This window comes from Salvia splendens, chromosome 15, assembly GCF_004379255.2.
Source record: "Salvia splendens isolate huo1 chromosome 15, SspV2, whole genome shotgun sequence".
NCBI classification, from domain to species: Eukaryota; Viridiplantae; Streptophyta; class Magnoliopsida; order Lamiales; family Lamiaceae; genus Salvia; species Salvia splendens.
In genome coordinates this window covers 2,285,171-2,311,285 of record NC_056046.1, presented here as the reverse complement: position 1 = coordinate 2,311,285, position 26,115 = coordinate 2,285,171, and the positions used below count along the sequence as shown (strand labels likewise).

The 26,115-nt window shown below is 35.7% G+C and overlaps 4 protein-coding genes and 2 long non-coding RNA genes across 8 annotated transcripts; 2 read left to right on the top strand and 4 right to left on the bottom strand.

Moving 5' to 3' along the window:
- Positions 1 to 1,703: 1,703 nt before the first annotated feature.
- LOC121767304 (purine permease 3-like) lies at positions 1,704 to 4,861 on the bottom strand. The gene is made up of 2 exons (XM_042163549.1): positions 4,039 to 4,861; positions 1,704 to 2,350 (listed from the first exon to the last, which is right to left on the bottom strand). The coding sequence occupies exons 1-2, from the start codon at positions 4,747 to 4,749 to the stop codon at positions 1,952 to 1,954; spliced, it is 1,110 nt and encodes a 369-aa protein (XP_042019483.1). The 5' UTR covers positions 4,750 to 4,861; the 3' UTR covers positions 1,704 to 1,951.
- A 3,558-nt stretch (positions 4,862 to 8,419) lies between these two features.
- LOC121767308 lies at positions 8,420 to 9,705 on the bottom strand. Its single transcript, XR_006043069.1, has 2 exons — positions 8,801 to 9,705; positions 8,420 to 8,733 (listed from the first exon to the last, which is right to left on the bottom strand). It is a non-coding gene; the product is annotated as an uncharacterized LOC121767308 (long non-coding RNA).
- A 215-nt stretch (positions 9,706 to 9,920) lies between these two features.
- LOC121767306 lies at positions 9,921 to 12,356 on the top strand. 3 transcript variants are annotated; one of them, XR_006043067.1, is made up of 5 exons: positions 9,921 to 10,227; positions 10,764 to 10,878; positions 11,519 to 11,574; positions 11,963 to 12,004; positions 12,103 to 12,356. It is a non-coding gene; the product is annotated as an uncharacterized LOC121767306 (long non-coding RNA). The 3 variants fall into 3 exon arrangements; XR_006043065.1 differs by lacking the exon at positions 9,921 to 10,227 and adding an exon at positions 10,264 to 10,391; XR_006043066.1 differs by lacking the exon at positions 9,921 to 10,227 and adding an exon at positions 10,264 to 10,391 and having other exon boundaries at positions 10,764 to 10,915.
- Positions 12,357 to 13,183: 827 nt separating this feature from the next.
- On the bottom strand, positions 13,184 to 14,861 carry LOC121766318 (heparan-sulfate 6-O-sulfotransferase 3-like). Its single transcript, XM_042162574.1, has 2 exons — positions 14,554 to 14,861; positions 13,184 to 13,568 (listed from the first exon to the last, which is right to left on the bottom strand). Exons 1-2 carry the CDS (start codon positions 14,794 to 14,796, stop codon positions 13,386 to 13,388), a joined length of 426 nt encoding a protein of 141 aa, XP_042018508.1. The 5' UTR covers positions 14,797 to 14,861; the 3' UTR covers positions 13,184 to 13,385.
- A 1,265-nt stretch (positions 14,862 to 16,126) lies between these two features.
- Positions 16,127 to 17,232, top strand: LOC121768438 (60S ribosomal protein L37-3). Its single transcript, XM_042164948.1, has 4 exons — positions 16,127 to 16,287; positions 16,382 to 16,517; positions 16,790 to 16,891; positions 16,980 to 17,232. Exons 1-4 carry the CDS (start codon positions 16,285 to 16,287, stop codon positions 17,024 to 17,026), a joined length of 288 nt encoding a protein of 95 aa, XP_042020882.1. The 5' UTR covers positions 16,127 to 16,284; the 3' UTR covers positions 17,027 to 17,232.
- Positions 17,233 to 17,469: 237 nt separating this feature from the next.
- LOC121768437 lies at positions 17,470 to 24,886 on the bottom strand. The gene is made up of 15 exons (XM_042164947.1): positions 24,407 to 24,886; positions 23,191 to 23,587; positions 22,921 to 23,098; positions 22,673 to 22,812; positions 21,364 to 22,543; positions 21,169 to 21,269; positions 20,669 to 20,813; positions 20,498 to 20,566; positions 20,355 to 20,400; positions 19,915 to 20,282; positions 19,631 to 19,710; positions 19,399 to 19,534; positions 18,991 to 19,183; positions 18,793 to 18,875; positions 17,470 to 17,748 (listed from the first exon to the last, which is right to left on the bottom strand). The coding sequence occupies exons 1-15, from the start codon at positions 24,516 to 24,518 to the stop codon at positions 17,614 to 17,616; spliced, it is 3,363 nt and encodes a 1,120-aa protein (XP_042020881.1). The 5' UTR covers positions 24,519 to 24,886; the 3' UTR covers positions 17,470 to 17,613.
- Between the last annotated feature and the right edge of the window lie 1,229 nt (positions 24,887 to 26,115).

Here is a 26,115-nt window from a genome sequence, read left to right as displayed (position 1 = left end):
CTAGATGACTTATTGGAGCCGGAGTTAGGACAAGAACACTCATCTGATTTGAAGCATGAAGATGGGAAACAACGTCCTTTTGGACAGACATATCCTTATGAGGTTGAGCCTCATTTTATGGCCAATGCAAGAGTTATGAAGACTATGTTCTCGAACTTGATGGATGAAGAAAGGCAGCGAGTAGTGAAGATATATGAGAGGAGTGATCTCGGAGAAACCACTCCAGCCAGGACGATTTACAACAACAGAGACCTCCAATCTTATGCTTGGGCATGGGTTTTCATTATCCAACAGTTTGAACCTATTGCAATTTTCGGTAAAAGCTACGTACAAGTTGATGGCATGGAAGATCGCATATTTGACCCTGGAGCTTTTGTTGGGTTCGGAGTCATCCGAATTCTGTACAACGTTGTTGCATCTGGAGGAGGGTTAAAAGCCGCCTCTGCGACATGGAATTCTAGGGTCAGTTGTCTCACTCAGCTTGGAAAGGATGGTGAACCTTTTCTCTTGTTCAGACAGATGCTATCTTGCGGTGCTATACCTAGTGCGCGCTACATCACAACCTTGCTCGCAGCCATGTTCACCGCATCAGCTGTATACGAAGCTTCACACAACTATCTTCTTGACATATTTCTTCTTGACCCCTCAGATGTATCGAAACAAAAAGCGGCCAGTGGGGACCTTCAAGTTGTGTTGCATAAAGTCCTTGTTCTTGATTTGGATGAGTTTGATAATGATGTGAGCATTTGGAGAAACTGGATTGTTGTAGTAGCAAACTTATGTGAGACTACGAGCATAAGAGATGATGAAAGTGAGAATCCCGGTGTCGAGGCCAATCTGTCACTTACTTTTGGGAGAGCAGAGGAATGTCTTGACATTCAATTAATCGAGATGGCAAGCGTATGTGTTAGGGAGCCAGCTTTAGAGGAATCATATGTGGCTGCTTCACATTCTCAACTTCTTGCTTCGGTTCCGCAACTGTAGCTCTACACCTGCTGTGCAATCAATAGAGATGATTGGCCGATGGAAGTGAATAGTTCTCATTTGATTAGCTTTGGTTCCACAACTAATGATGATTCTCCTATATTGCATTCCAAATCTACTAAAAGAATGGAATATGCGACAAGATCCAGCGACTTGGTCAATATTTCACCATCAATTGTAGTCAGAACTACCTATCCGGAGATCGGAAATCATTTGAAGCTTGTAGACGCAGAGGATGCATTGCTGCAGCATTTTCATTACCTCCGCCTTGAGGACAAGGCGAATTTCATCGGCGGGGGAGTTGATAGGGTCCTCGATTTAGCAAATATTGCAGAAGATCCTCTCCAATATATATTCTTGATCCAACATATCTTTTATTTTAGTTAGTTATCTTTATTTATTTAATAAATCTTTCGTGAACTTTTATTTAATTGTCTTGCTTGATTAGCAAGATATGTTTTAGATAGAATTCTATAAATAATAGAATTCTATAGTATTTTCATTCATTGAGAAATAAAATATAAACTTATTCTCATTCCCGGTTCTGGCGGAAATCGCCCCCTAGCATAGGTAAAGCGAAATCCTAAATTTATGGAAAATAAAACTAAAAGAAAAAAAAATGCAAAATAGTAAAAGAAGGAAAAACAATTACTCCTAATATTTTTCAATCTACGAATTCTATTAACTAGAAAATAAATAAAACCTAATATATAATTTGCTTAGCCTCCAAGATCTTATCTTCTATAGCTGCATCAGATCTGCTCAATAATTGATGATGGAGTGTGATCACTCGCACATTATACAATCAAACACTAGTATTTCCCAATTGTGAGAGATCTACAATATTTGACCATAAAAGGCCCAATGAATAATATGCATATTAGTACAAGAAAAAAACAACAACATAGAAGCGACAAAAAGAGTGCAGACCCATACATTCATATAATCAAGAAAGAGAAGTGGTCGATCAAGGTATAGAAGTTTGATCTGCCAACTGTGTTTCTGCAGTCAGCCCATTGTTATTAGCATTGCCGGCGTCGTCGTTATTTTTGTTCGTGTTCGTGTTCGTGTTGGTGTCCTTGTTGTGTTTGATATCACCATAGAAATAGGAGATAAAACCCCAAATAGAGAGGAAGAGAGAGACACCCTTTTCAGCTTGGAATCTCTCATGATAGAAAATAACAGCCAATATTTCAGTAATGGGAAGCAAGACTGTGATGACAATGCCTGATAAAAGGGATGATGAGTAATAGATGACTCCGATTGCACCCAAGAAAAAGCATTGCCAAACTATGGCACTGCAAACTACAACAACGTAGTATCTTGTCTCTCCAAGTTCAAATTCTTTCGCTTCTCTTGAGATTGCCTACCAACCCAAACACAATACGTTCAAAGGGAGATAGTATTTAACTTTATCTCTTTTTACTTACTCTAAAAATTTTTTATATACGTAAATATTTCTCAATGAAACACAACTTAGTTGATAAGCCGTTTAGGTCAGCATTCAGAGTTCCCACTAGTTAAATTAGGTGTTATAATGATTGATCCTTTTATAAAGAAAAAATTAGAAGATCAATTTATTTGACGGCTGCTGAAGATATTGGTATAGTAGTTAATGATTTTTTGCAAGCAGTTCATAAATTTAAATATAATTTTAACTACCAAATTCGAACATGATCATATAAATTATCGGTGCTATTCACAATATATATAAAAGTATCATGGGAAGAATTTTAACCTTCACTTTTAAACGATTATATATAGTACTCTACTATGTCATGGTGCAAATTGTAGGATTCTCAAAAAGGCACAATTTTCCCCATTCTTTTCCATTATGATATTACTACAGTAAGGCACCAACTTCTAGGTATGTTATAATACTTTAAACTAGCATAATCTTCAATGAGCAAATTTGTCATTAACTTTTTATAATAATATATCCTTAAACTGCTAAAAAGGTAGTACAAATCATATCTTAATAATATATTCTCCACTTATTGTGGTATGCACGTGGTTGGTTGGTGGTTGCACTATGCAGCTAAAAAGGTAGTACAAATCATATCTTAATAATATAGTAGTATGAACTTTCAAAATTCAGTTATAGTCTTACTTTTGGTTTAATTTATTTAAATCGGGGTTTCAAATAATTCAATTCATATCTTCAACTTTTATTTATTTTTTTATAGCCTCAATTTTGAACAAATTCGTCATAGACCCATTAAAGTATTATTGCACCAAAAGTGTGATTGAGATGATAAATAAAATAAGTTAAATTTTAAAAGTTTTAATTTAGCCGTTCATGTATTACGTTTTCTATAAACTTAAAAGGAATTCAAGTTCTAGCTATAAAAAAAATAAAAGTTAAGAATATAAACTGAAAATAATTGAAATTTAAAACCATGCAGTAAAGTAGATTCGTAGAATTTTCCGGTCTCATATGGAGTTTCAGTCCATTTGAAATTAAGACATACCATCTTTGTCCCATTATTATTATTCGATAAGATTCAAGGCAATATACCCTACAATACTTAATGCACAGTACCACACATAGAACATCGATCTGTGTTTGATATTTTGTGGTGCATAAGCCTTCATTTAAATTATTTAATTGCAACATAATTATTCATCATCCTTTTAATTAATAGTGCTAGTATTAATTTACGAAATACTCTCTATCCCACAAGAATATGCACTCTTTCATTTTTAGTCTGTCCCACAAGAATATGCACTTTCTAATTTTGGGAAGTCTTTTTTCTCAAGGTGAGACTCATTCACCACTAATTACAATTATTTAATTACTTTATCTCTCTATATCTCTTTTACTTTACCAATTTTATATTAAAACTCGTGTCGATCCCAAAGTGCATATTCTTTAGTGACGGGAGATAGTATACATAGGGGTACAGGTAGTTAGGCATCTATATTAGTCATTTTAGTTACTAATAGTAGTATATGAATCAAGAATTATATACTATTTATGACCATGAAAAGTGGTAAGTGCTATTTTGGATGCATTTATGGTTTTCGACGACACAGACATGAGCACGCACGTACCTGGAAATCATTGTTGACGATCATTCCAACGGTGCAAAACACGGTGGCAAAGAAACACATAACTAACTGAATCTCCATGACAAGAGTGTAGGTGAGCGCCTGCTTCGCCCGCTTGTACATCAGCTCAACCAGCGGCAGAATCAATCCGTACAGCGCCGCCGCAATCAGCGTCAGAAAAAACCCCAACAGATACTCCCGATTCGACTCCCCCTCCGGCCGGTCGCCGTCCGTGTGGAGCCCCAGCACCACCGCCCCCAGCGTCAGCAGCACCACCGCGTTGACCGAGTAGGCCGTGAAGCGCTGCCCCACCAGCACGAACGCGAACGCCGCCGTGAACGCCAGCTGCGTCGCGATGATCAGCGCCGACGTCGACACGGGGAGGCGCGCCACGCCGTACGCGTACATATAGTCGTCCAGCCCCGTCGCCGCCCCGATCGCCGCCGCCGCCACGAACACGCGCGGCCGCATCAGCACGAGCTTCGAGCTGCCGGCTCTGCGGCGGCGCGTGTAGGACACGAGGAGGGGGAGGAGGATGATTGGCCAGCCGCCGGTCTCGAGCCAGCTGGAGAACCAGATGCGCTTGCCGCCGCGGACGAAGTAGAGGCGCATGATGAGAGGGCCGCCGCAGTTGCCCACGGCGAGGATCAGGCAGTTGATTATTAGATAGACCCGTTTCATGGCGGCGGTGGTGGTGGTTTGGTCTTCTTCCATTTGCTGGCTCTACTTTTTAAATTTCTCCTTTTTTTGAGGAGAAATAATATTTTATTTTAATCAGAAAGATATACCTAATTAAAGTGTAGAGATATGTGACAATGGATCAATTTGCACGAAGATATATATCGGCGGTAGTTTGTCTTGATAGATTTGGCACCGACCGTTACTACAACCAATCATCAAACATTTACGATTTTACATCACGTTATCAATATTGTGCAAATCAAATCAACCTTTTTTTAAATTTATCAATGATTAGTATAATCACTCGATTACAATATTATACTTAGCATAAAAATTCGTTCGCTTTCCATTTTCATCCGTCCCACAAAAATATCGTCCGTCCCACAAAAATATGTGAATTCTATTTTTAAAAAGTTATATCAATTTAATAATATAGGTCTCTACTATTCACTAACACTAATTTAACTACCATTATCTTCCTCTCTCTTACTTTATCATACCATTATAATCATCTCTCTTACTTTACCAATTTTTATCTTAATTTCTATGTCATATCTATTGCCCATAATTTTATAGGACGGAGGGAGTATACTACTGCTATATTGTCTATACATTTATTTGCATGTATTTATCAATAATTAATATAATCACTAGTATGAGAGCTTTCTCGTAGCCCTCCCAAAAATTCATCCTGCCACGTAACTACAATCTTAACACAGCCTCACGTTCTCACAATCCTCCCATATATAGTCCTCCCAAAACTCCTCCAATTTTTGAAAAATAACGTTGAAAGAGGCAGAGGCATATACGTAAGAAAGCCATTGAATTTGACTACCAAATTTGTCTTGTAGTGTATGATTTATGATGGCCAAATGGCAGGTTATGACAAAGATTATAAAATATTAAATTTATTAGTCTCTGTCCCATCATAACCTCTACCAAATTTAAACTGCGGGGTAATTTTATGTTACAAAATTAACCGCGTGTATGCTAGAATAAACATAAGATAAAAAAAAATCGAGATAAAAGTCACAATAAAATTAGTTTTATACTAGTATATTATTATTTGGTTGATAGATTAAAACAATTTGATGTTTGGTAGCTTAAGAAATTTCGTGGATTAAACCGTCTAATTACGTACCTTACCCCTTCCCGCAACTACTAATTTTTATTGTTGAGCAAAATAATTAAAATTAATAACATAATGCTGACATAATATCTTCTACTATCAAACGTTAACTAAGTCAAAAAGGCAGTATTATACTTTTGAACATTGTGATCATAGAAATACTTTTATATTTTTTGTAACATTCGTTTCATTATCAAGTCGGGACAAGGCCTCATTTTTCTTCCTCCTCTGTTCTTGATCAATAAATTTAGAAATTGAGTCACCCCATGTAGTTTGAATAGTCATTGAAAAGCAATAAATGTATTTAAGTGACAGTAGCAAGTAGGAATGTTGGATATTTTATTCTAATTTTTCTCTACCAATTTTGACTTTTAAATGGGTGATTTTTACTAGGATTGATCACATATTCACACCCAATTAAAATATTTGTAGTATAATTTAAATGATAAGGTTAAAACATTTTAAAACTCTGTTATTGGCCTCGTCTTTATGATTATGCAGTACTCCTATATTTAAATGTTTACTGTTTTATTTTCAATCCTTAGGTATTAAACCATTACTAAGATTGATCGTTTCAGGATTAGGAGACGTTAAATAACAATATTTTGATTATTTAATACTAATTAATATTCAAGTATTAAATTTGGGAAGGAGACGCAAATGAAATATCGAAATTGTGGAATTGAGGTTCAAATTCTTTAGTTGGTGGGCAAATATTTCCAACATAGACGAATATCTTTGTATCTTATTTTTATCTTTATAGATAAGATATATTGTGTCCTCAAGTGAAATACTATATAAAAAAATATCTTTTTTATTTTACTGAATTAACGGATACAGCACATATATAATTCTATTATTCACACAAACATTATAAAAAATACTACACAAAAATAAATAAATAATATAATACTGATTGATTAGATTGATTATATTTCGTTTCGTAGTAGATAGAGGCATAAAATGAATCCACGCCACACAAAAAAAAGTAAGACAAGGAAATTTTTAAGCCTTTGAAAGTGGGCTTTCAGTCTGTCATGTGTTGTGACACCCATTAATAAATTTATAAAGTAAAATCTATAATAATAATTCCATATAAATATAAATATATAGAAAAATGAAAATACTTGTAATACATACTCCTATAATTTTTTTTAATTCTATAGTTAAATTTTATTTAGTCAAATCCAATATAGCATCCTTTAAAAGTGCCACTTACCATAATTTGTGTGGTTCATGAGTAGCTCGGATTTCCGATATAATCATATTTGAACTATATTGTTAAATCTCTCATGATACATTTAATTTTATGATTTTGTAACATATATGGAGTATATAATTGAACACATTTTTTATCTTTGTAAGATATGAATAAACACATTTAGTTAGTTACACACTTCTTCTTCACCTAATAGCTACATTAATATATTAGATGTTCGTACGTAATCATTGCAAAAGTAGATGGAGAATCATTATACTCACTCTCCACCATTTAAAGAATCATTTTTCCATTTTGCGTAGTCCACAATTTATATAACCGTTTACTTTATTCCGTTTTTAGTACGTGGACCCTATATTCCACTAACTTTTTATACTCACGATCAAATATGAAACTAATAAGTACTTTAAATAATAGGTCTCACATTCCTCTCACTATCTCTCGCTACTTTTCTTCACAAAATCAAATAATTTCTTAAACCTCGTGCTGAGTTAAAAGAGTTGTTTAAATGACGGACGAAAGAAGTATCTCATACTAACGTGGGATATCATTTTTTTCGTAAACCTGTGACTCAATGACTAGTACTGTGTCTGGACAGGTTAATTTATCTGATTATGTTAGTCCAAATATTAAGAAATTAAATTATTGCATTTCATTATTTTGTTGTTAGAAAATCGGCATCCAATAAAGTCGTCTATATCATACAAATAGAAGAGACGCAAAAAGTGCAAATCCGAAGCCACAACTATCAAAGTTGAGGTGGAAATTAGACATCTTTGTTTCTTCCTATTGGTTTTATAAAAAGTTTAGTTCACTTACTAAGTTAAATATTATAGTAAATTCCAAACAGATGTCTGCGAAAAATGACTGCCAATTTAGATATTATTTATGTCAAAGATTTTTTAATGTAATAACAGAGCATACTAGGTAACATAGCCGAACGCTTTCCTAATATGATAGATATACTTTTAATCAATTTTCTAAAATTGTTTGTTCAACTGAAATTTTAACTATGATTTGCATACAAAAGCATGCTCAATTAGAACGATAATGAAAGTAGAAAACGTACTTGTATTTATAATTTCAATGAACATGAAATAAGATTGATCGTCTTCTAAATGATGCATATGAAATAGTATAGAGAAAATTAAGATTCTCATTTGGTTAATAAAAATTAAAAAAAATATTAAAATATTTATACCTCTCATTTGGAAAACATAGTAAATCACTTATTTTGGTTGATCAATTGATATTTATTTATCACTCCATATTACAATTAGTAGAAAGTACGATAAAAATTCATTTATCTCAAATATTAACAAACCTTGTTTACTACTACTATTAGCTGCTAAAAGTAGTAAACTTATTTTCAACTCGAAAATATTTTACAAGAAAACGGGTTTTCTTCTTGTCCCATTTTGAATATACACAAAATAGTTACAACAAAAGGAATCTACCAGAAAGTTCTCAAAAAATTAACGAGAAAATGAAACAAAAAATTTTCAGGTACAAGAAGTTGATGTTCAACAAACCGGTCCAAGTTGAGGTTCCTCGGAAGAAGATCGCTGTAATAAAGCAGCGTCGTCATCGTCGCCGCCGGCTGAGCCACCATGAACCCCACCGTTTTCGCCACCGATCCGGCCAGCCTCGCCGTTAAACGCTTCAAAAACTACACCAACTTCAAAACCCATTTTTCCCTCACACACACACACACAAAAGTACAATGAGAGACTTACCATTGATATTGATGAGATGAGCTAAAAAAACTTGAGAAATATATATAGTGTTAAATAATGGAGAAAAGTGGAATGCTTGAGTTAATGAAGTTTACACACATATTTTGATGGGAAGTGTGTGAAGGAATTGAATGAGAATGAGTAGCAACTGGTTTTGCATTGAATTTCGATTGAACAACAAGAAAACATTGGGCGTAGGCCTCGAATATATCGACGTTGTCAAGCTTAGTAGAGGAGAGGGAAAACACAAGCTACATGTATATGGTTTTGCATTGTCTTACTACCCAAGAAAATAGTACATTTCTTTAACATCAAACTTCATTTTGGAATTTCTTGTTTGAGGGGTCAAGACATTGGTAATTAAATTTTCTTTTCTTGTTAAATTATGGGACATGTCCTTTGGCAATTGGCATGTAACGTATGAGTAAAAATTTAGTGGTCGGGATACATTATCATATTGTGTGTCTAGCCAATCACAGTCGAGAGAGTAAAAAAGTGTGATAATATTTCTTGACATCCATCATTTAGGTGGAGATGATATTTCTTGAGATCAATCATTTTTTCCCTTTTCTAAAGGAAAGAAAATTTAACCTTTATTATTTTATTCCTTTTTTTAAAGGGAAAGATATTTTAAACTTTATTTACACTAATATGTAGGCAATCATCACCTATCAAAGGCCTACACAAAATATGGTATGGTGCCTAAATTTTGAGATTTTTGTATTGAGTTAATAATTTGTATCTACATACGTATATAAACATGTGTAATAGATTTGTAACATACAAACATTGTTACATTGTGAATACTCAATATTGATCAAGTGATTATCGCTAGCATGTGAGTTTGTAATTTAGTTAGTCAAAGGACAAAAACAATATATTTATCAGTAGTAGTATTTTTTATTTTAATTAAGTGGTTGTGAAGAGAGAAAAAGATAAGTGTGTGTGTAAAATTATTCAATTATTAAAAAATAATTCGGGAACTATGAAGGTAAACATTAAAGCCCAAACTAAATAATTATTCGGCCCAGCATGCTAGCCCAATTGTGACCAACATTGTTAAACCAAGAATCAATCTTGCTTCAACAAAATTTATTAATTAATCACAAAAGTAATATGATTTGCTTGAAGAAATAAATCATTAAAATCCCCAATTTTTTAGGGTAAACGTTCCTCATCACGAATTGTTGAAACAGAAAGCGGCGATGCCAACATTTGCAATAAAAAGAGAGAAACTGCTATAAATCAACAGACTAAAGCAATCATCATTCTATTCCCCTTTCACAGCGTATGTATGAATAGATGGGTAATTGAAGGAGTGCTTAGCTCGAATTAGTCTGCGGTGGATCGGAGGAATTGAGATCTTGATCGGAGTGCAGTATTATTCCATCGGAGGGAACGAGGCGAGGAATCCCATCAACGATCGGGTAAGACACGCCGATTGAATCGCTTATGAGTGAGTTGGTTTTGTCGCACATCCTTAAGGGCTGCTTGGTGAGAGGGCAGACGAGAATCTCCGCCAATCTGGAACTTATTCCGGCGGCGACGTTCTTTAGCAGCACTCCGCTCCGTCTTACCATTTTTTATTAGGGTTGGCGTCTGGTGATGTTTAACCACTTTTAACAATTGTAGTCATAAACGTGTATCGCCAATAGCACTTTATCATTTTTTTTTTCTTTTTTATGCATTTATTAATATCACCTTTTATTTTCTGTTAAGATTAGTACACTTTTGAAATTAATTTTATTGATATTATTATCAATATTGATAGGAGAGTGGATTTATTGAGAGAGGTCACAGTTACATTGAAAATCGAAGGTCAAATTGAAATTTATACTACTACTTAATATGCACATAGGATAAAATTAAACTGATTTTGTTATAGAGAACAAGGTTAACAAAGAGCATGTTGCAATATTCAATTCTACATTTGTCATATCAATTCTACATTTTGCAATGACAGATTCGGGTGGGATCGAAGATCGACCGACCTTATTAGCAGTCTGTGAAGGTCGTGAAGCTCTATCAAATTTGGTTTTCTGAGTTGTCGTCGTGTGTCATCTCCGCCCCAATCGAAGGTCCACTTCCTTCTATGCTCAACTTCCATTGTCGTGTGTGAGTCCACCGTACTGCTTCAATTTTATGAGTCCGTTCACTGAATGTAGACTTCTTTCTTCGTCCAACATTCATTGCTAGTGCTATCGCATCCCACGAGTTCTGTTCGCTGAATCTGTAATTAATTGGTGGAGATATATTAAATCTTTCTATTCTATGCTCAACAACTAGGGAGGAGAATAAGTAGGTATGGAAAATGAGGGCAGATAATATTCCCATCTGCATGGCACCCAATATTCGATAATGGGAACATTGGAGGGAGAAATTGTAATTCCACCTGAATTTAGGGGTCTATATAAATTCAATCGAATACCAACCAAATACTGAAATATATTCTGAGTAATTTGGTTAGGGCATCATATTGATCACTTTTATTTCATATTCAACTCAACTCAACTCAACTCAACTCAACTCAATCATGTCAACCAAGCAAGGTAAATATATTCTGAGTAATTTGGTTAGGGCATCATATTGATCACTTTTATTATCTTGCATATGAGATCATATACATAATCGTTTAATTATCAGTATTGTTATTAAAGAACAAAATGATGTTTTTGCTGATTTTTATGATGCCTTTTGCTTTTTGTTGCCCTGCATCAGGAGGAAAAGCCAAGCCTTTGAAGCAACCTAAGGCTGAAAAGAAAGAGTACGACGAGGTATTGTTGGTTAAGGCAATTGTGTTAAATTTTGGAATATTCTTCTTTGATTTGTGGTGATCAACTCTATTTTCTATTATGTGTGTGTGATGTTTGATGTGAATTTTTATATTGAATTTTTTGAGATATTTGTGTTTGGTGTAAATTGTTGAGATTAAACTTCATAGTCCCGAAAAAATTGATCTTGGAACAAATTTTCTGGCATTGTTGTCTTGTTTTTTTTGTTCTTGATGTAGAGATGCATATGAAACTCCAAATTGTAGATGTAATGGTGTTTATGAGCTGTAATACCTTTTGTTTTCAAGATACCCTAAAGCAAGTATGTCAACTAATGATATTGGAATGAACATGATGCCTTTTTTTCTCATATTGTATTTTGATTTTGCAGACTGACAAGGCTAATATTCAAAAGAAGAAAGAAGAAGAGAAGGTAAACTATCTTATCCACACAATATAATCTTGGACAAGACCGATAATCTGTCTCCGATCCTCACTGATAATAGTCACAATTTTTTATGTTCTTGCCAGGCTCTTAAGGAGCTTAAGGCAAAGGCCCAGCAAAAGGGGGCATTTGGCGGTTCTGGTCTGAAGAAAAGTGGCAAAAAATGAGTCCCAGAAGAATAGCTAGCTCATTGCTTGTCCTGTTTGTCATTTTCTTTGTAATGTAATTTAAACATTTTAGGTTGTTCCCACTAATGTTTATCGGTATCTAGCCGTGAAGGGTGTGTGGGTGTAAGATTGTATGTTCAACAATTGAATCTATGAAATGGCTTATGTATAAATGTATGACTTCCTGATTTTGTTGAACTTCAATATAATGGCTAACTTCATCAACGCAGTGTATTAAAAATGTCAATATGATGACATTAAAATGTTATACATAATTTTGTTGAACTTCAATATAATGGGTTGATATAATGGGTTGACATTTTAATGTCACTGTGTTGACATTTTTAATACACTGCATTGATGATTTAACAGAGTTAGCAATATAACACACCCCTCTGTTGAATAGTTCTGTATGAGTTATTATTGTCAATATCTATCCTACGGTGAATTATTTAGATACTCTGCTCCAATGAGCTCATAGAAATTGTGGAAAATTTAGGTTCAGAAATTGCTGGTTCTTACTAGTTCCTCAAATGATTTGATAACTTCATTTGCACAGACACAATTGGTCAACAATACTCAACATTGAAAGAGGCTGACTCTATTTATAATTTTGTATGGATTGAAATGCTATATACCAACCTAAATGTAATGTTTGTAGGTGGATGTAATTCGAATCCCTCTTTGGTCACTTAGTTATAACAAAAAAATTTGAGGGTTACTAAATTTGTGTTTGCAATTTGAATTTGCAGGGAATATTTCAAATTCCATAGGTGACTCTGTTTCAAAGTGTTTCATTTTTTTTCTGGGTTAAAACTTAAAAGTGTTGATCTTTGGTAGCAAATTTGCTGTGTAATAAAAGAATTGTTTTTAGGGTGCAGAAAGCAGGGGCTAATAAAGACCTTTTTTTATCAATGAACAATGCTAAAGCATTAGGTCACACTACTAACAGCAGTTAACTCTCCCTCCTTAAGTCTAGTACCCAAAAGTAGTGTGCCACTTTTAGTGGAGAGGAGGTAGTAGTATTATTCAAGATGAATTTAGGTTTAGAAGAGATATATTGCCTACAAGTATATCTAGATCCTTGCAGAAAACTCATCTAGTACAAAGTCATTTTGAACACAAAACACTGAGATGGTCTAGCCCAACCAGTTGCTCCAAGTGAAGCCACATCCAAGATTTCATGTAACGGTCTATGGGCGCTACTGGTCTGGCTTGTCGGGATCCTCCTTCTCAGGGTCTTCCTCCTCTTCTTCTTTTTTCTCTTCATCCTCTTCTTCATCTTCCTCAGGATCAGCCGGCATGGGTGGTGGTAATGGAGTCTTCATAGGACTGAACTGTGGGAAAATGTCAGGTCTCCTTCCAGGCTTTGGCCTATCCCACTCCTGAAATGTTACAACAATTTACCCTCAGATAAACAGCCAAATAAGATAATACTTACTAATAAGCAATGAGAGTTTTATTGTGATGCAATTGTCAACCGTCAATGTGCATTTAATGTCATCATAAAGCAATGGCTGAAACATATCAGAGTGCCACCAAATCCAGTGCTCACTACTTGAAGAGTTCAAAGGACAATGTCAACTAGAATATAGCTCCCATCTCATGCTATCCATGGCATCATTTCATAGAACTTCAAAAGGATTTGGGCAATAAAGTGATCACTCCACTTGGTAAGAGGTCAGTAGATTGGTCCTAGGGAAATAACTCAACAGCGATTATCTGGCCACAATTTATGATGAAAGATTGCATTACATATTTTCTAAATGGTACTATTACAGTGAAGCTAAATGAACAGATGATCATCCATTTGATCTTAAAGGCCATGTGAAGTTCTTCAACATTCACTAGAATTCAGCAAAATTTCTAGCTCTGCATATAAGGAGGTGCTAGCACATTTGCCACATAGATATAACCCATTTATCTTTCAAAATGAAATTCTTAATAATACTACTTCAAACCAATTTTGACAAGCACCAAATTCTGGTTCCCACCGCAGTATGAATTAAAGATTTCCTTCATTACCAGTCACAAAGCTAAAGCTATTTACTTCAATTTATATTGGCATTCACAGCATCTCAGTTCAACTAACAAGTTGGAGAGAATTGAAATTAATTGTAAGACTTCATAAACTCCAGTCATATTAGGCTTTCACAGAACATCCAAGTTCAAATTCTTCAATTTCTAAACTTACTCACATCTCAAAAAAGAACAATATATGTAAGACAAACATATTAGTCTGCACACGAAGAAATGTATAGCCAATTAAATATCTACAATTTCACAACAGAAGTGGGAATTGCAATTAAATAAAGGTGTTCGATGAAAGTTCACAAATAAAAGGGGGCGGAGATAGAGAGACAAACTAACGATGGGGAAATCGAGAGGCGAACGGCGAGTCATCTTCTCTTCTTCGGGAGCCATACCCACAATCAACGATCTCCGGTGGCCACGCGCCACGATTGAGCTGCGGCAACTCGGGAGAGACAGAAGCGGAGAAAGGGTTTTTCTAATTGAAGAAGAGGCCGTAAATAATGTCGACGAGGTTGAAGCTACCAACTCCGCTTTGGGAGTAGAAGGTGGTAGACAGAGGGATAAGGATGAGTACGCCATCAGCGGCGGCGCGTGCAGATGGGGAAGTGTACTTTACCTTGTAGAGAGAGATAGAGAGAGAGAGAGAGAGGAGAGAGCCAAAACCAGTCAAATATGAGCTGTTTCGGATATGGGCCGGGCCCTGTTTCAGACATGGCCGAGCCCAACTTTGCAGACCCTGAGTTGAATGGGTTACAAAAAAGGCCCAAATGTATAGATTTTGAGATTTGAAATTCTAATCCAAAATGTGTTAACAAGCCCATACAGACAAAATAGTACTCCCTCCGTCCCCGAATAAAAGTCGCTAATTTCTTTTTTGGACCGTCCCCCATTAAGAGTCACTCTTCATTTTTACCATAAATGGTAGTAGGTCTCACATTCCACTAAATCACCCCACTCACATTTTTTTATAAAATCAATATAAAAAAGTGGGTCTCACATTCCACTAACTTTTTCAACCAACTTTTCTTTACATTTCTTAAAACTCGTGCCCGGTCAAACAACGACTCCTATTAGGGGACGGAGGGAGTACTAGTAATTGATATTTCTTCTGTAAAGCTCTTTGTAAAAAAATTGGATGTGGAGAGAATGGCGGAAAAACAACTCTCCGGCGACGGAGTTCCACCGAGCCTCGCCGGAATGTCGAAAAACCTGCTCTACGACGTCATGTCTCAGATGAAGGATCATTAAACTCTAAAATAAACAACCATAATATTCTTTTTTTTGGCTCGATGTACCCATTGAGAGGATGTGTTTGAATGTATGGAGTTAATAAACTTTTCGAGTTCGAATTGGAAAAGAAATGAAGATTGAAATGGATTTGTGGCGAGTAATTGGGGAAGAGAATTTGTGGGCGGAACCGCTGGTGTTATGGCTGGATATCTGCTCAGCACGCTAAGAATTTGGCAGCAGAATTCCACTAGAGAATCGGCTTTCACCATCCACCGTCGCACCTTGCTTTTGTGTTATTTTCCTCATTTTTCTTATATTTATTCTAAGTGATCGTATGCTTAAATTTAAATGAAGTGACCACATGTATTCATCGCATGAATATTTGATGGTGAAAGGGACTAGTTGGATTTTCTAGCTAGTGGTTATATGCAAAGTACAAATTCAACTACAAAACACTGCATTTAGATAGCATATTGTTTTGGCCGCATACGACCGACAAAACACTAAACTACTTGCATAGGTGATTCGAGTCCTAGTGACAAAACAAAACACAGATATTTATGTCTTAAAAACGACATACACATCACCATATGCCATCCCAAATGAAGATCAATTTTCAGAGCCTACTTATTTAATGTCTTAAAACAGCCCTATTGCACGCACTATCAATCTATCAGTTCAAAGCCCATGCATAACACGGCCCAATGAAGATCAATTTTCAGAAATCCGAAATCTAAAACCCTTTCCCAATCGCTCATCATATAAAAATGGCGCCGCTCTCATTTCTTCTTCTCCAACTACTCCTCACGCTAGGGTTTCTGCAACTTTACAGCCGCCATGGTAAATCTCAACCTCGCGCAGCTCTATCCGTATATGAAATCTGATTAGATCTGTGTCGACAGTAGCAGTAATGTGCATATAATTCAATTTGTAGGGCAAGGGAACTGGGAGCTTTGGAAAGAGGAGGAACAAGACACACACACTGTGTGTGAGGTGCGGCCGCCGCAGCTTCCACCTCCAGAAGAGCCGCTGCTCCGCCTGTGCTTATCCTGCTGCTCGCAAGAGGACATGTATGTCTCTTACATATAAATTTGTTATTCAATTTATCAGTATTTAAATTCCTTGTTTCTCTTCCTGTGATCATGTTACTATAAAAATTCCAGAGGAAAATATTGCGGAATCCGTGTTTGCTCAGTGTATCTTGTGCCTTTTATTATTCATGATTGACTGTAGTGTCAATTTTGCTTTGAGCTCTGATTATTTGATTTATTTGCGTCTATGTTTATTGCTTATGTGATCCGATCAATTTGCTGAATGATTTCTATTTGAAATTGAACTTTAGACAACTGGAGTGTGAAGGCCATTCGCCGAAAGACAACCGGCACTGGGCGCATGAGGTATCTACGCAATGTTCCCCGCAGATTCAAGACCAACTTCAGAGAAGGTTGCTAGCGTTTTTGTATTTATATTATTCTTTTTCAAGTTGTGATTAGCATTATTATATATTTATATGGAATATATGATGGATATAGGTACTGAAGCAGCACCAAGGAAGAAGGCGGTTGCTGCATCTGCTTAAGGGACTAATCTGTGGAGACAGCAATTGATTCTACTTTCCCTTGGTATTTTCATTGTACAAGACAACTAATGAATTTTGAAACCCGTTTTAAAGCAATTTTGCCAATTGGAATTTTTTGTTTATTTCTACTTATGCTGATGTACTTTGTTTTGAATTTTGAAAGACCAATTTGCTTCAAATATTTCTTATTAGTTGTATTCGCAAAATAAGGTGTTTTATAGGGCGCAAATATCGTACTTTGGCTATTAATTTGAAGTGTTTCTCAGCATTTTTAGTTTGTGCTAAATAGTGGGCTCAGTAATAGGAATTTAGCATTCCTCATTGTGCTAAAGAAAAGAGTGAATTCTTAGTCTTCCTTTAACCTTGTTTTCTGAATCAAGTTACACACCACACCAATGAGGAATGCTAAATTCCTATTACTGAGCCCACTATTTAGCACAAACTGGCTGCAAAAATATGGTATTTGGGAGTGTTTTCTTTTCAATGATGTATGAAACTAAAGATGTCGCTGTACACACTTGCTCTGACAATCTCAGGCAAAAATTCACTCTTTTCTTTATCACACTTCTTTAATCACTCGATCTATTCTAGCTCAATGTGGGTTTGCCGAACTTCTCTTTGTCTTGATCCAATTCTCTGAAAACATGGTCAAGTTCTGGAAATGAAGATAAAAGCAGCAGCTCGAGAAGATCGAAAGCTAGCTGCTTCATAAAAACAGATGACTGCAAGCACAGTGACATTGGTCTGTCAGTTATGATTCTAGAGGATTGAGTATAGCAAGAACAAATCAAATGATGACATCACTTGCTTATTCTTTTTCAAGTCTTAGAAGGTACAAAGGCCACAAGAAAATGTATGGAAACACAGATTATTTATCACTAAAAATGTAGAAGTGAAAGTGGGAATAGCAGTTGCCGGGATGTCTAAAATGTTTTGACTACAAAATATATATTGCACACAATGTTTATTGATTGAAAAGAAAAGCAAAGAGACTAAAAACTATGCTCTACGAGACTACATTTTCAATCTTAAGATTTACATCAGAATACACAGGAAAGGATATGCTGCAGTCAAGGGTTGGTTGATATGTGACTTATGTAATGGTTGGATTAGTCACGTAGATGTCAACATAAGCAGAAATTTTAACAAGCTTTTCCAGATCAAACTTGTATTTTTGTGCTTCCATATGTCCAAGCTGAAGTTCAATCAATAATGCCAATATGATATTTCACATCAATAATATACTATAAATTATTCATTGCTTAACACTAACTATGGGAAACAGATACAGACATTAAATCTATAGTTACACCGAAGGTATTGTTGACTTGCATTGGGGTGTAAGAACTTTAATTTCAATAGACGGGAACATTTCACCTATGGGGCTAGCAGAAGAATCTGAAACACATCTAGAACATACGGATCATAAGTGAATTAATATTCAATGCTTCCAGCTGATTTTGGTGCTTGCAAAGTACAAATCAATTATAGTACTACACAGACGCTCCGTGGAGCATAGCCCAGCATATTATGTTCATACTTCGTGCTTGGCATTTAGGTACTAGACAGGCACAAAATGCAAGCATATTTATAAGAAAGTGCCACACATACAATGGGTATAGTAAACTGCATGATGAAATGCAGTTGAAGTGCGGTCATGATGCAAGAAGGATAATCTGTACTATTATGAAATATAAAGTACTATTGTCAGTTTGTATGTGGATGCTATGAAATATATAGTGCAGACACGATGCAAGAAGGATAACCTGAATGAAATAGTAGAGATCTTTTGCACATTGCTCATATTCCTTACGTCCAACAAGGCCTACAATAGCTGCTGGAGCCTTGTCTGCGGGAAAAGACTCAACTCATTACTATCTCCAAGAATGGTTGCTGAATAAATTTTTCTCAATTCCATATGACTATAAATGAGATAAAGATTAGAATGGACAGTTAAATATTACCAATCATCAATTCATAAACAAATTTGGCTCGCTGTTCAGCTTCCAGTTGTTGTATTTCCTCCAGAGTCAGGGTATCTCCCTTTTTAGGTGAAGAGTAAGAAGCGGGAGATTGGTCTCCAGAGGATGGGCTATCAGGAGGAGGTCGCTGCCTCCGAGGGTGCTTAGTTATGAATATTCCATCAGGCCATAGTATCTAGTTATAGCAGTTGCAAATGATAATATTATAATCCAATATTTCTTGGAGAAATAGGTCAGAGCAAACACATGCATCATCAGAGAAGTGAGACCACATGATTCTCCAAAATACTGAGTACTCGACAAGATTTAAAGCTTAAATTTTCTTGTAAGAATATAGGGAAGCCCATGGTACTACCGTACTAGTAAAATTGAATTGAGATTCCAAATTACCTGCTCCAATCGCCTGATTCCAGAAGCAACCACTGATCCCCTACGAAGATGCTGTATTTTCTCAATCAACCAATCATCAAAAGCATCACCCATTCCCAATTGTAGAACTTGTTTAGCTACCCAGAAAGCTTTTCTCCTGTAACCACAACCATAGTGCACAATTAAAGGATAGCCATGAGAGAGCTTAGCAAGCCTTATATTGACTTGTCCATATTTATACAACATTCAGTACCTGATCCATCCGCCGTCTTTAAGTTGTAAAATGACATCAACCAAATCAAATACAGGAACATTTAGATTTGGCGGCACCCACTGTTAGAAACAGGGAAGGGTAAAAACAAAAAATACGATTTCAGCAAGAAAAATGAAGAAGCCAAATTATATTAAAATTAGTGAATATAGATTGGTTTGAATTTAAGATCTCAATCATTATGCACCAACGTAACAATCAGAAGACACTATTCTGAAATTTAGATCCGATAAAGAAATAGGCCAAGAAAGAAAATAGAAAATGACCTCACTGGGAAGCATTGGATCAGTGGAATTATCAGCAGCAAGAGGATGTGATTTTTGATGATCACTATCCATGGTCCTTTCTGATTTACTGGATCGTTTTATGTTCTTTTGCTCTGAGTTTTCTGAGCCATTACTTGACTGATCAAAAGCCTTCTTGAATTCCTTTTCAGGCTTTTTTGGTGAAGATGAAACTTGACCTTTTCCTTTCAACCCTGATCCATCAGTAGCTTGGTCACCCTTGATTCGAGAAGTAGAATCTTGGTTTCCATGACTGAAAATTTCTTTTTTGGATGATAACTGGTCATATACAGGCCCCACATTATCCCTGCAGTCCTTGATCTTTGGGCGTACTGTTTCATCAAGGTCAACTGAAGCAAAACCAGTTCAAAACTATTAAAAGGTCATCAAGATGAAAGGAACTTTGTCATTCAGATATTCACCTGAGAGAGTATCAAGTATGGACAATGAATCTGAAAATATATACATCTGCAGATCACCACAGAAAGCAAAGTGAGCCTAGTTAGTAACATACTAGCATGAGGTTTCTCACAAGTTGGAAAAATATAAGTCTCATATTTTAAACCTGAGAATCAACACTAAGAAAATCCCAAACTTCAATCGAACACGAAATAGTTGGAAACTGCAGAAGTTTCTGCAAAGCAGTTGGAAAGAGAGAAAGAGAGACATGTAAATGAAAGTAAAATGCAAAATTATAAAGCACATAGAAAATATATCAATTTAAGTAAAGTAGGACCTTAAGATACTGGTCAAGCAATTTGCATCGCTCTTGAATGACAAACACATCTAAGCCAGTTGAGAGGAAATGCTTTGGTGGCAAATGGAGATTATATTCAGGGAACTCTTTCAGACGCCTATGTAACTCCACAAAGTGTTGATATCTGTCAGCATCAGAAATAACATTATCATTAGAAAATTAACCTTACTATGTGGCATTACTGTATTTTAAACTCATCATCTCCAATATAAACCATATCTCCTCAAACAGGAAGATTTTTACCCAACCACCACCCACAACCTCTTATTTTGAATGTCATGCAGAAAAAAATTACATCAACTACTCAACTATTTAAGTCTTATCTGAAACAGTGCTTATTTAGATGGCTGCATGAAAGGATGAACCCATACATTATGAAGCCAAATTACCCAAACACGAGAAAAAATCAAAAACAACCATAAAACAAACATTTTGCAAGAACCAATATATAACAGATGGTCTAGAGGATATCAGGCTACCTTCTTTTGATAGACCAACTGTGACAGTTCATATCTGTAACAGAAATGCAATAAACAGCAAAGGTTTTGGATCCACTTTTTACAATATTGGCACCCAATACCTGCAAAGTAAATGAGTACTTAGCATCTTCAAGCATAGAACATGCAATCAAGTATAATTAAATTCCAAAAAAATGCAAACTCGGATTGCAGTACCTCACATCTTAATTTAAAATATGAATCAGCAATTAGTGAAGTTTTTGCCGAATTAGCTGCCAGACTTTGACTTTCAGGTAAAGAAGCATAGGACATAGATGATGAAGTTGTAGCTCCACTATTTATTCTACCCGATAGCTCTGCCTCAGAGTCCTCGCTCGAGTCTCCAGGTTTGCCAGTCACTTTGTAGTGGTTCAACACATTCTGCCCTTCTCCTAATAAATAACTTGTTCGTTCCACCTCTTGCCAGACTTGCCCATTATGAGTACTAGATCGAGATCTTTTCTTTGCAGACTTTGTTCTATGTAGTGTGGAACGAAGTTGTCTGTTCTTAGTTTTTGTGCTCTTGTGTCTGTCAAAAGTTTCAAGAGGATGATGAATGTGGCTGAAATTCCTTTTATTTTTACCATCCCAAACTTTAACACCTGGAGAGTCAAGACCCATAACATTGTTCATATCATCATCCTCAGTATAACTACTGCTCCAGGATTCATCCTCATCAGAAGGCACACTTTCAAGATCTGCCTCTTCGCATAAGGATTCAGCATTTCCATCCTCCAGCTTTCTATGAAATCCAGAGTCCAACAAATCTTTCCCCATAGAATTTACTTTTGTGCCCGTCTCCTTTTTCTTCAGCTCGGGAAGACCATTTGTTTGCATCACTGAATTAGATACCCCCACTGCATAGTTCCTCTGTGCAGGATCAGCCAATGTATCTGTATCTTCCTTCCTTCTGTAGTCTCTTCCCTTTGTCCACATATTTTCAAAATGTTCTGGAGCCAGGGCATGAGTTTTTCTTTGAGAAAACACGTCTAGGGCATTAGCCCATTCTCCCCCGGAGAGTTCTCTTCGAAGACCTCTCTCATCACCATTATGAGTGTCTGGAAAAGAATTCCAAGAGCGAGTTGATCGTGTATCCATGTCAAGCAATGGATCCTTAGGAAGAAGTTCTCTGTTCATGGCAACTGATTCATGACTATTGACCTCTTTGTTTTTTTCACCCTTCTTCAATTGGACCAGTTCAACACCATTGGCAGAAGGATCTGCTATTTGTGAGCTAAGATCAGATGGAATCCTGACAGGTGCATTTATTCTAGACTCTGATGTTATGTTTGCCACCACACTTCCTTTTTCAACTTTTCTAGAAATGACAAAAGACTCAATTCTCTCATTAACAAACCTGCCATCAAATTATTGACACAGCACAAAGATGCCAAATTAGGTTGACCATTTAAAACAGAAACAGTGCATGTTTAACATGCAAGGGGGGGGGGGATGTTAAGAAATTAAAAATGAACAGTGTGCTTACCTGGGATTAGCAAGATTCAGAACTGGTCTTATTACAACACAAGCAAGAAGTTCTCTGATTATATAGCGGAACAAAGAGCACCTCAGATCCTCTGGCTTAAACGTAAGTACAATAAGGCCATCCATAACATGCTGAAGAACCTGTTTACTCCAAAATTAATATAAAAAAATTTGTCAGGTAGGGGAAGCAAGCAACTATTTTCTGATTATTGTAGCTAATCTGCAAGGAATATGCCAAAAGAGTGCAACCTTATGCTCAGCTTCAGCAGAGAATAAAATGGGATGCAGCTTGTTCTCAGCAGCCAGAAGAGACTTCAATTCTATATCTCGCTCTTCAGTGGTCAAGAACCTTGATTGATGTCTCTCAATCTTTGTTTTTGTTGCACGAAAGAGCTCCAACCTACGACATACGATTTTGATAATATCCCTGCAAAATGCAAGCAAATACTTGTCTAAAATGTCATTCAAACACTACATCGACGAGAAGAAATTGGTTAGGAAAATATTGGAGAGCTGTACCTGGTTAAAAAATCAATTAAATTAATATTTCTCATGCGATTTGAAATTACTCCAAGCACGCCATTCATGATCAATATGATCTCTTCTGGACCCTGTCTATCTGGTGTTATGCGTGAATACCACAGATCTGTCACCCACTCAGAGACAATATGTCTAGTGAATAGGTCAATTGCATCTTCAACAATAGGAGAGTTCACATCATGCTTCCAGTCGGACCTTTCAGTCTCAACCCTGAGGCCCTTAAGCAGATTTTTATTAGAATAATTGTTTGCTGATGTTTGTTTGCTCTTGTAAGTAGCAGATTTCCTCCGTGTATCAATATCCAATAATAGATAGCGAAGTGTGATAATTAGCAAGAGAGCAGCAGGCAAGTTGACTAGAACTGAAGAACTTGTTACTGCAATAGGAAAAGGGATTAATTGCTAAACACTGTGGACAGGAAATTAGAATCTTGCAAGTGTCATGAAAAAAGATCCAAGAAAATTATCATTGTGAGAAAAAAAATCTAGTTCTCACTTGGCGCTTTTCTTCAAAATGTTACTTAGACGCAAATGCCTTTCACAATAATGGAACATGTATAGCTCCAAATAAAAACTCCAATTTCATTTTCATCTTTATTTTGTCCTATAAAGGTGCATCTTATGTGCTAATAATCATGTAAATTGATATGTGGTAATGAATTTGGAAACTTGTCATGATTGATAAGGTTGTCGAAGAACTTATCACTCTGATTGAAACACTATAATCCTTACTTTCTGCTGTTCGTAGACGTGATAAACGCATGCAATGAGAAAGATATAGAACCAATCACCGTGGACAATTTTTCTTCACAGTCTCAAGCCAAAACCAGTATCATTTAAGCACTCATTCTCAAATTTAACTAGCAGCTACAAAATAATCAACAAATTTTATGTAAAAGCATAATGTTCTCATTATAAAGCTGCGATATTGCTTCAATGTAACTTCAGTTCCTGTTGCAAATAGCTCCACGAATCCCCAAATCTCAAACTCTTACAGCTTCATCTCCAACTATTTAAACAGAGTAATCACCAATTTCCTTATCTTAATCAACAAATCTGGTTGAGGAAAATAGAAAACTAAAAGCACAAATCTTATCAAGAATCACAAAATAACCAGACAGAACTCTCCTATAAACAGTAGAATAACATGAGAGTGATAGCAAATAAGAAGGGGATGAATAATGACAATCACTTACATGACATGAGGTAAGACAATCCAACAACGCTTACGATCAGAAAAACAGTCCGCTTCTTAGCTTCCTCGGCTAGGTCGCGAACACTCGCGCTTTTCACCTCGCTGCTGCTCATTTTGCCAACTCCAATCCTCACTTACTGCCACTTTTCAAACCTCAAACACTCGTCTAAAATGCGATCAACATAAACCACAAAAATCAACGATTAAAAAACTTTATAATCTCAGCAATCGGATTCTCCAACATTCTTCATGCGATCACTCCAACAAATCACTCAAAAATAATCTCAGATCGAGCTGAACGAGGAATTGGATGCGAGCACGGCACGCCATTTCCTAATGAATCCACTCCAAGCTCGAATACCATTAGGTTTTCAGTGTATGACGACTGGTGCGGACTATGTGCTCTCTCACTTTCTCAACAGTATTTACAACGGAGAATATGCTATGAATCCCCAAATCCGGCGGTAAGTTTGTTTTTGGGGTTTAATCAATCTAATCAACTGTCCACGTTTGGATTAGAATTTGTTACGAGGTTATTCGATGCGAGGATAGTACGACTTTACCCCTAACCAATCACTTATCTAATACTCCCTCCATCCGTCCATGTTACTTGCATTGTTGTTTTTCGGCTCGTCACAAATTCCTTACACTATTTATAGTTTAAGTTAGAATTAATGCATTTAATCAATATGTTAGATTAAGTTAAGGACTCATTTATTAAGTGATGTCTCGTTACACTTAAAATTCTAATTTAATTACACTAAAAAATCAATTCCAAATTTACGGTCTAAAATGAAAAGTGCGAGTAATATGGAACGAATGGAGTATTTGAATTTCTACTCATATTTTTTGGTTTTATATGAAGCTTTAACATATGATGCTTTAACATATGATACATATTCAAATTTGTTAAAAGAAATCAGGATCTTCATAAAAAGGAAGGAAAATCAGAGAATTGATCTTTACTTAAGAATATCTTCCCTAATTCTAGACTATATAGCATTCTCTAGCCTCTTATAAGGCATGTAAATTCTCCCTAAAAAATATACTCCAACAAATTATGGATCCGTTTATCAATATTCACTCATTTCTAGAGTGTTATTTTGCGTTTCTAGAGGTGGAGAAAATAAAGTTAGAAAATAGTACTTGTAAAATAGAGGGAGTGAGTTTCCAATTTTATAAGGATGTCACTTTGAGTCGATAATCCAAAATAACATAAGTATCGTTTTAATTGAGATAAAAAGGAATACAAATTTATTTTGACATAATCTTTGATTTCGATACTCCCACATTTCTCTAGAAAATATTCTTCATTACAAACTACGCGAGTTTTAAGTATAATTAGTAGCAAATGAATAAAAAATCTTGAAATAGTGTTAGTTCAAAATTACACTCATATCATTAGTGATTTTTTAAGTTATATGGTAAAGTGTTGTGAAAAAAATTATGGGCCTGGGATATAAATTGTAAATAAGAAAAGGTGTATAGCTAATATGTTGTGAAAAAGTTTAAAGAAAAGAAATGAATTAATTTTGGTAAGATGGAAAAAAATATTAAAAGGGACAAAGAAAAGTAGGTATATACTTTGTCTAAATAAGAGTATCCGCAATATAGTGAGTTTCTCATATTCACATGAGACAAGATATGGAAGAGTTACGTTATGAGTAGGTTAACGTTACTGGTGTGGTTCATAGTGGAAGTTAAACATTG

Coding starts and splice junctions, on each gene's coding strand:
- LOC121768438 (XM_042164948.1), top strand. Junction 16,518..16,789: donor TGCTGCTCGCAAGAGGACAT/GTATGTCTCTTA, acceptor ATTGAACTTTAG/ACAACTGGAGTGTGAAGGCC. Junction 16,892..16,979: donor CAAGACCAACTTCAGAGAAG/GTTGCTAGCGTT, acceptor TGATGGATATAG/GTACTGAAGCAGCACCAAGG.
- LOC121766318 (XM_042162574.1), bottom strand. CDS start 14,796: ATGGCGTACTCATCCTTATCCCTCTGTCTACCACCTTCTACTCCCAAA. Junction 13,569..14,553: donor CGCCTCTCGATTTCCCCATC/GTTAGTTTGTCT, acceptor GTAACATTTCAG/GAGTGGGATAGGCCAAAGCC.
- LOC121768437 (XM_042164947.1), bottom strand. CDS start 24,518: ATGAGCAGCAGCGAGGTGAAAAGCGCGAGTGTTCGCGACCTAGCCGAG. Junction 19,184..19,398: donor GAATCAGGCGATTGGAGCAG/GTAATTTGGAAT, acceptor TGCTATAACTAG/ATACTATGGCCTGATGGAAT. Junction 17,749..18,792: donor ATCTCTACTATTTCATTCAG/GTTATCCTTCTT, acceptor CTGTGCTTGCAG/TCATCTGTTTTTATGAAGCA.
- LOC121767304 (XM_042163549.1), bottom strand. CDS start 4,749: ATGGAAGAAGACCAAACCACCACCACCGCCGCCATGAAACGGGTCTAT. Junction 2,351..4,038: donor TCGTCAACAATGATTTCCAG/GTACGTGCGTGC, acceptor TTGGGTTGGTAG/GCAATCTCAAGAGAAGCGAA.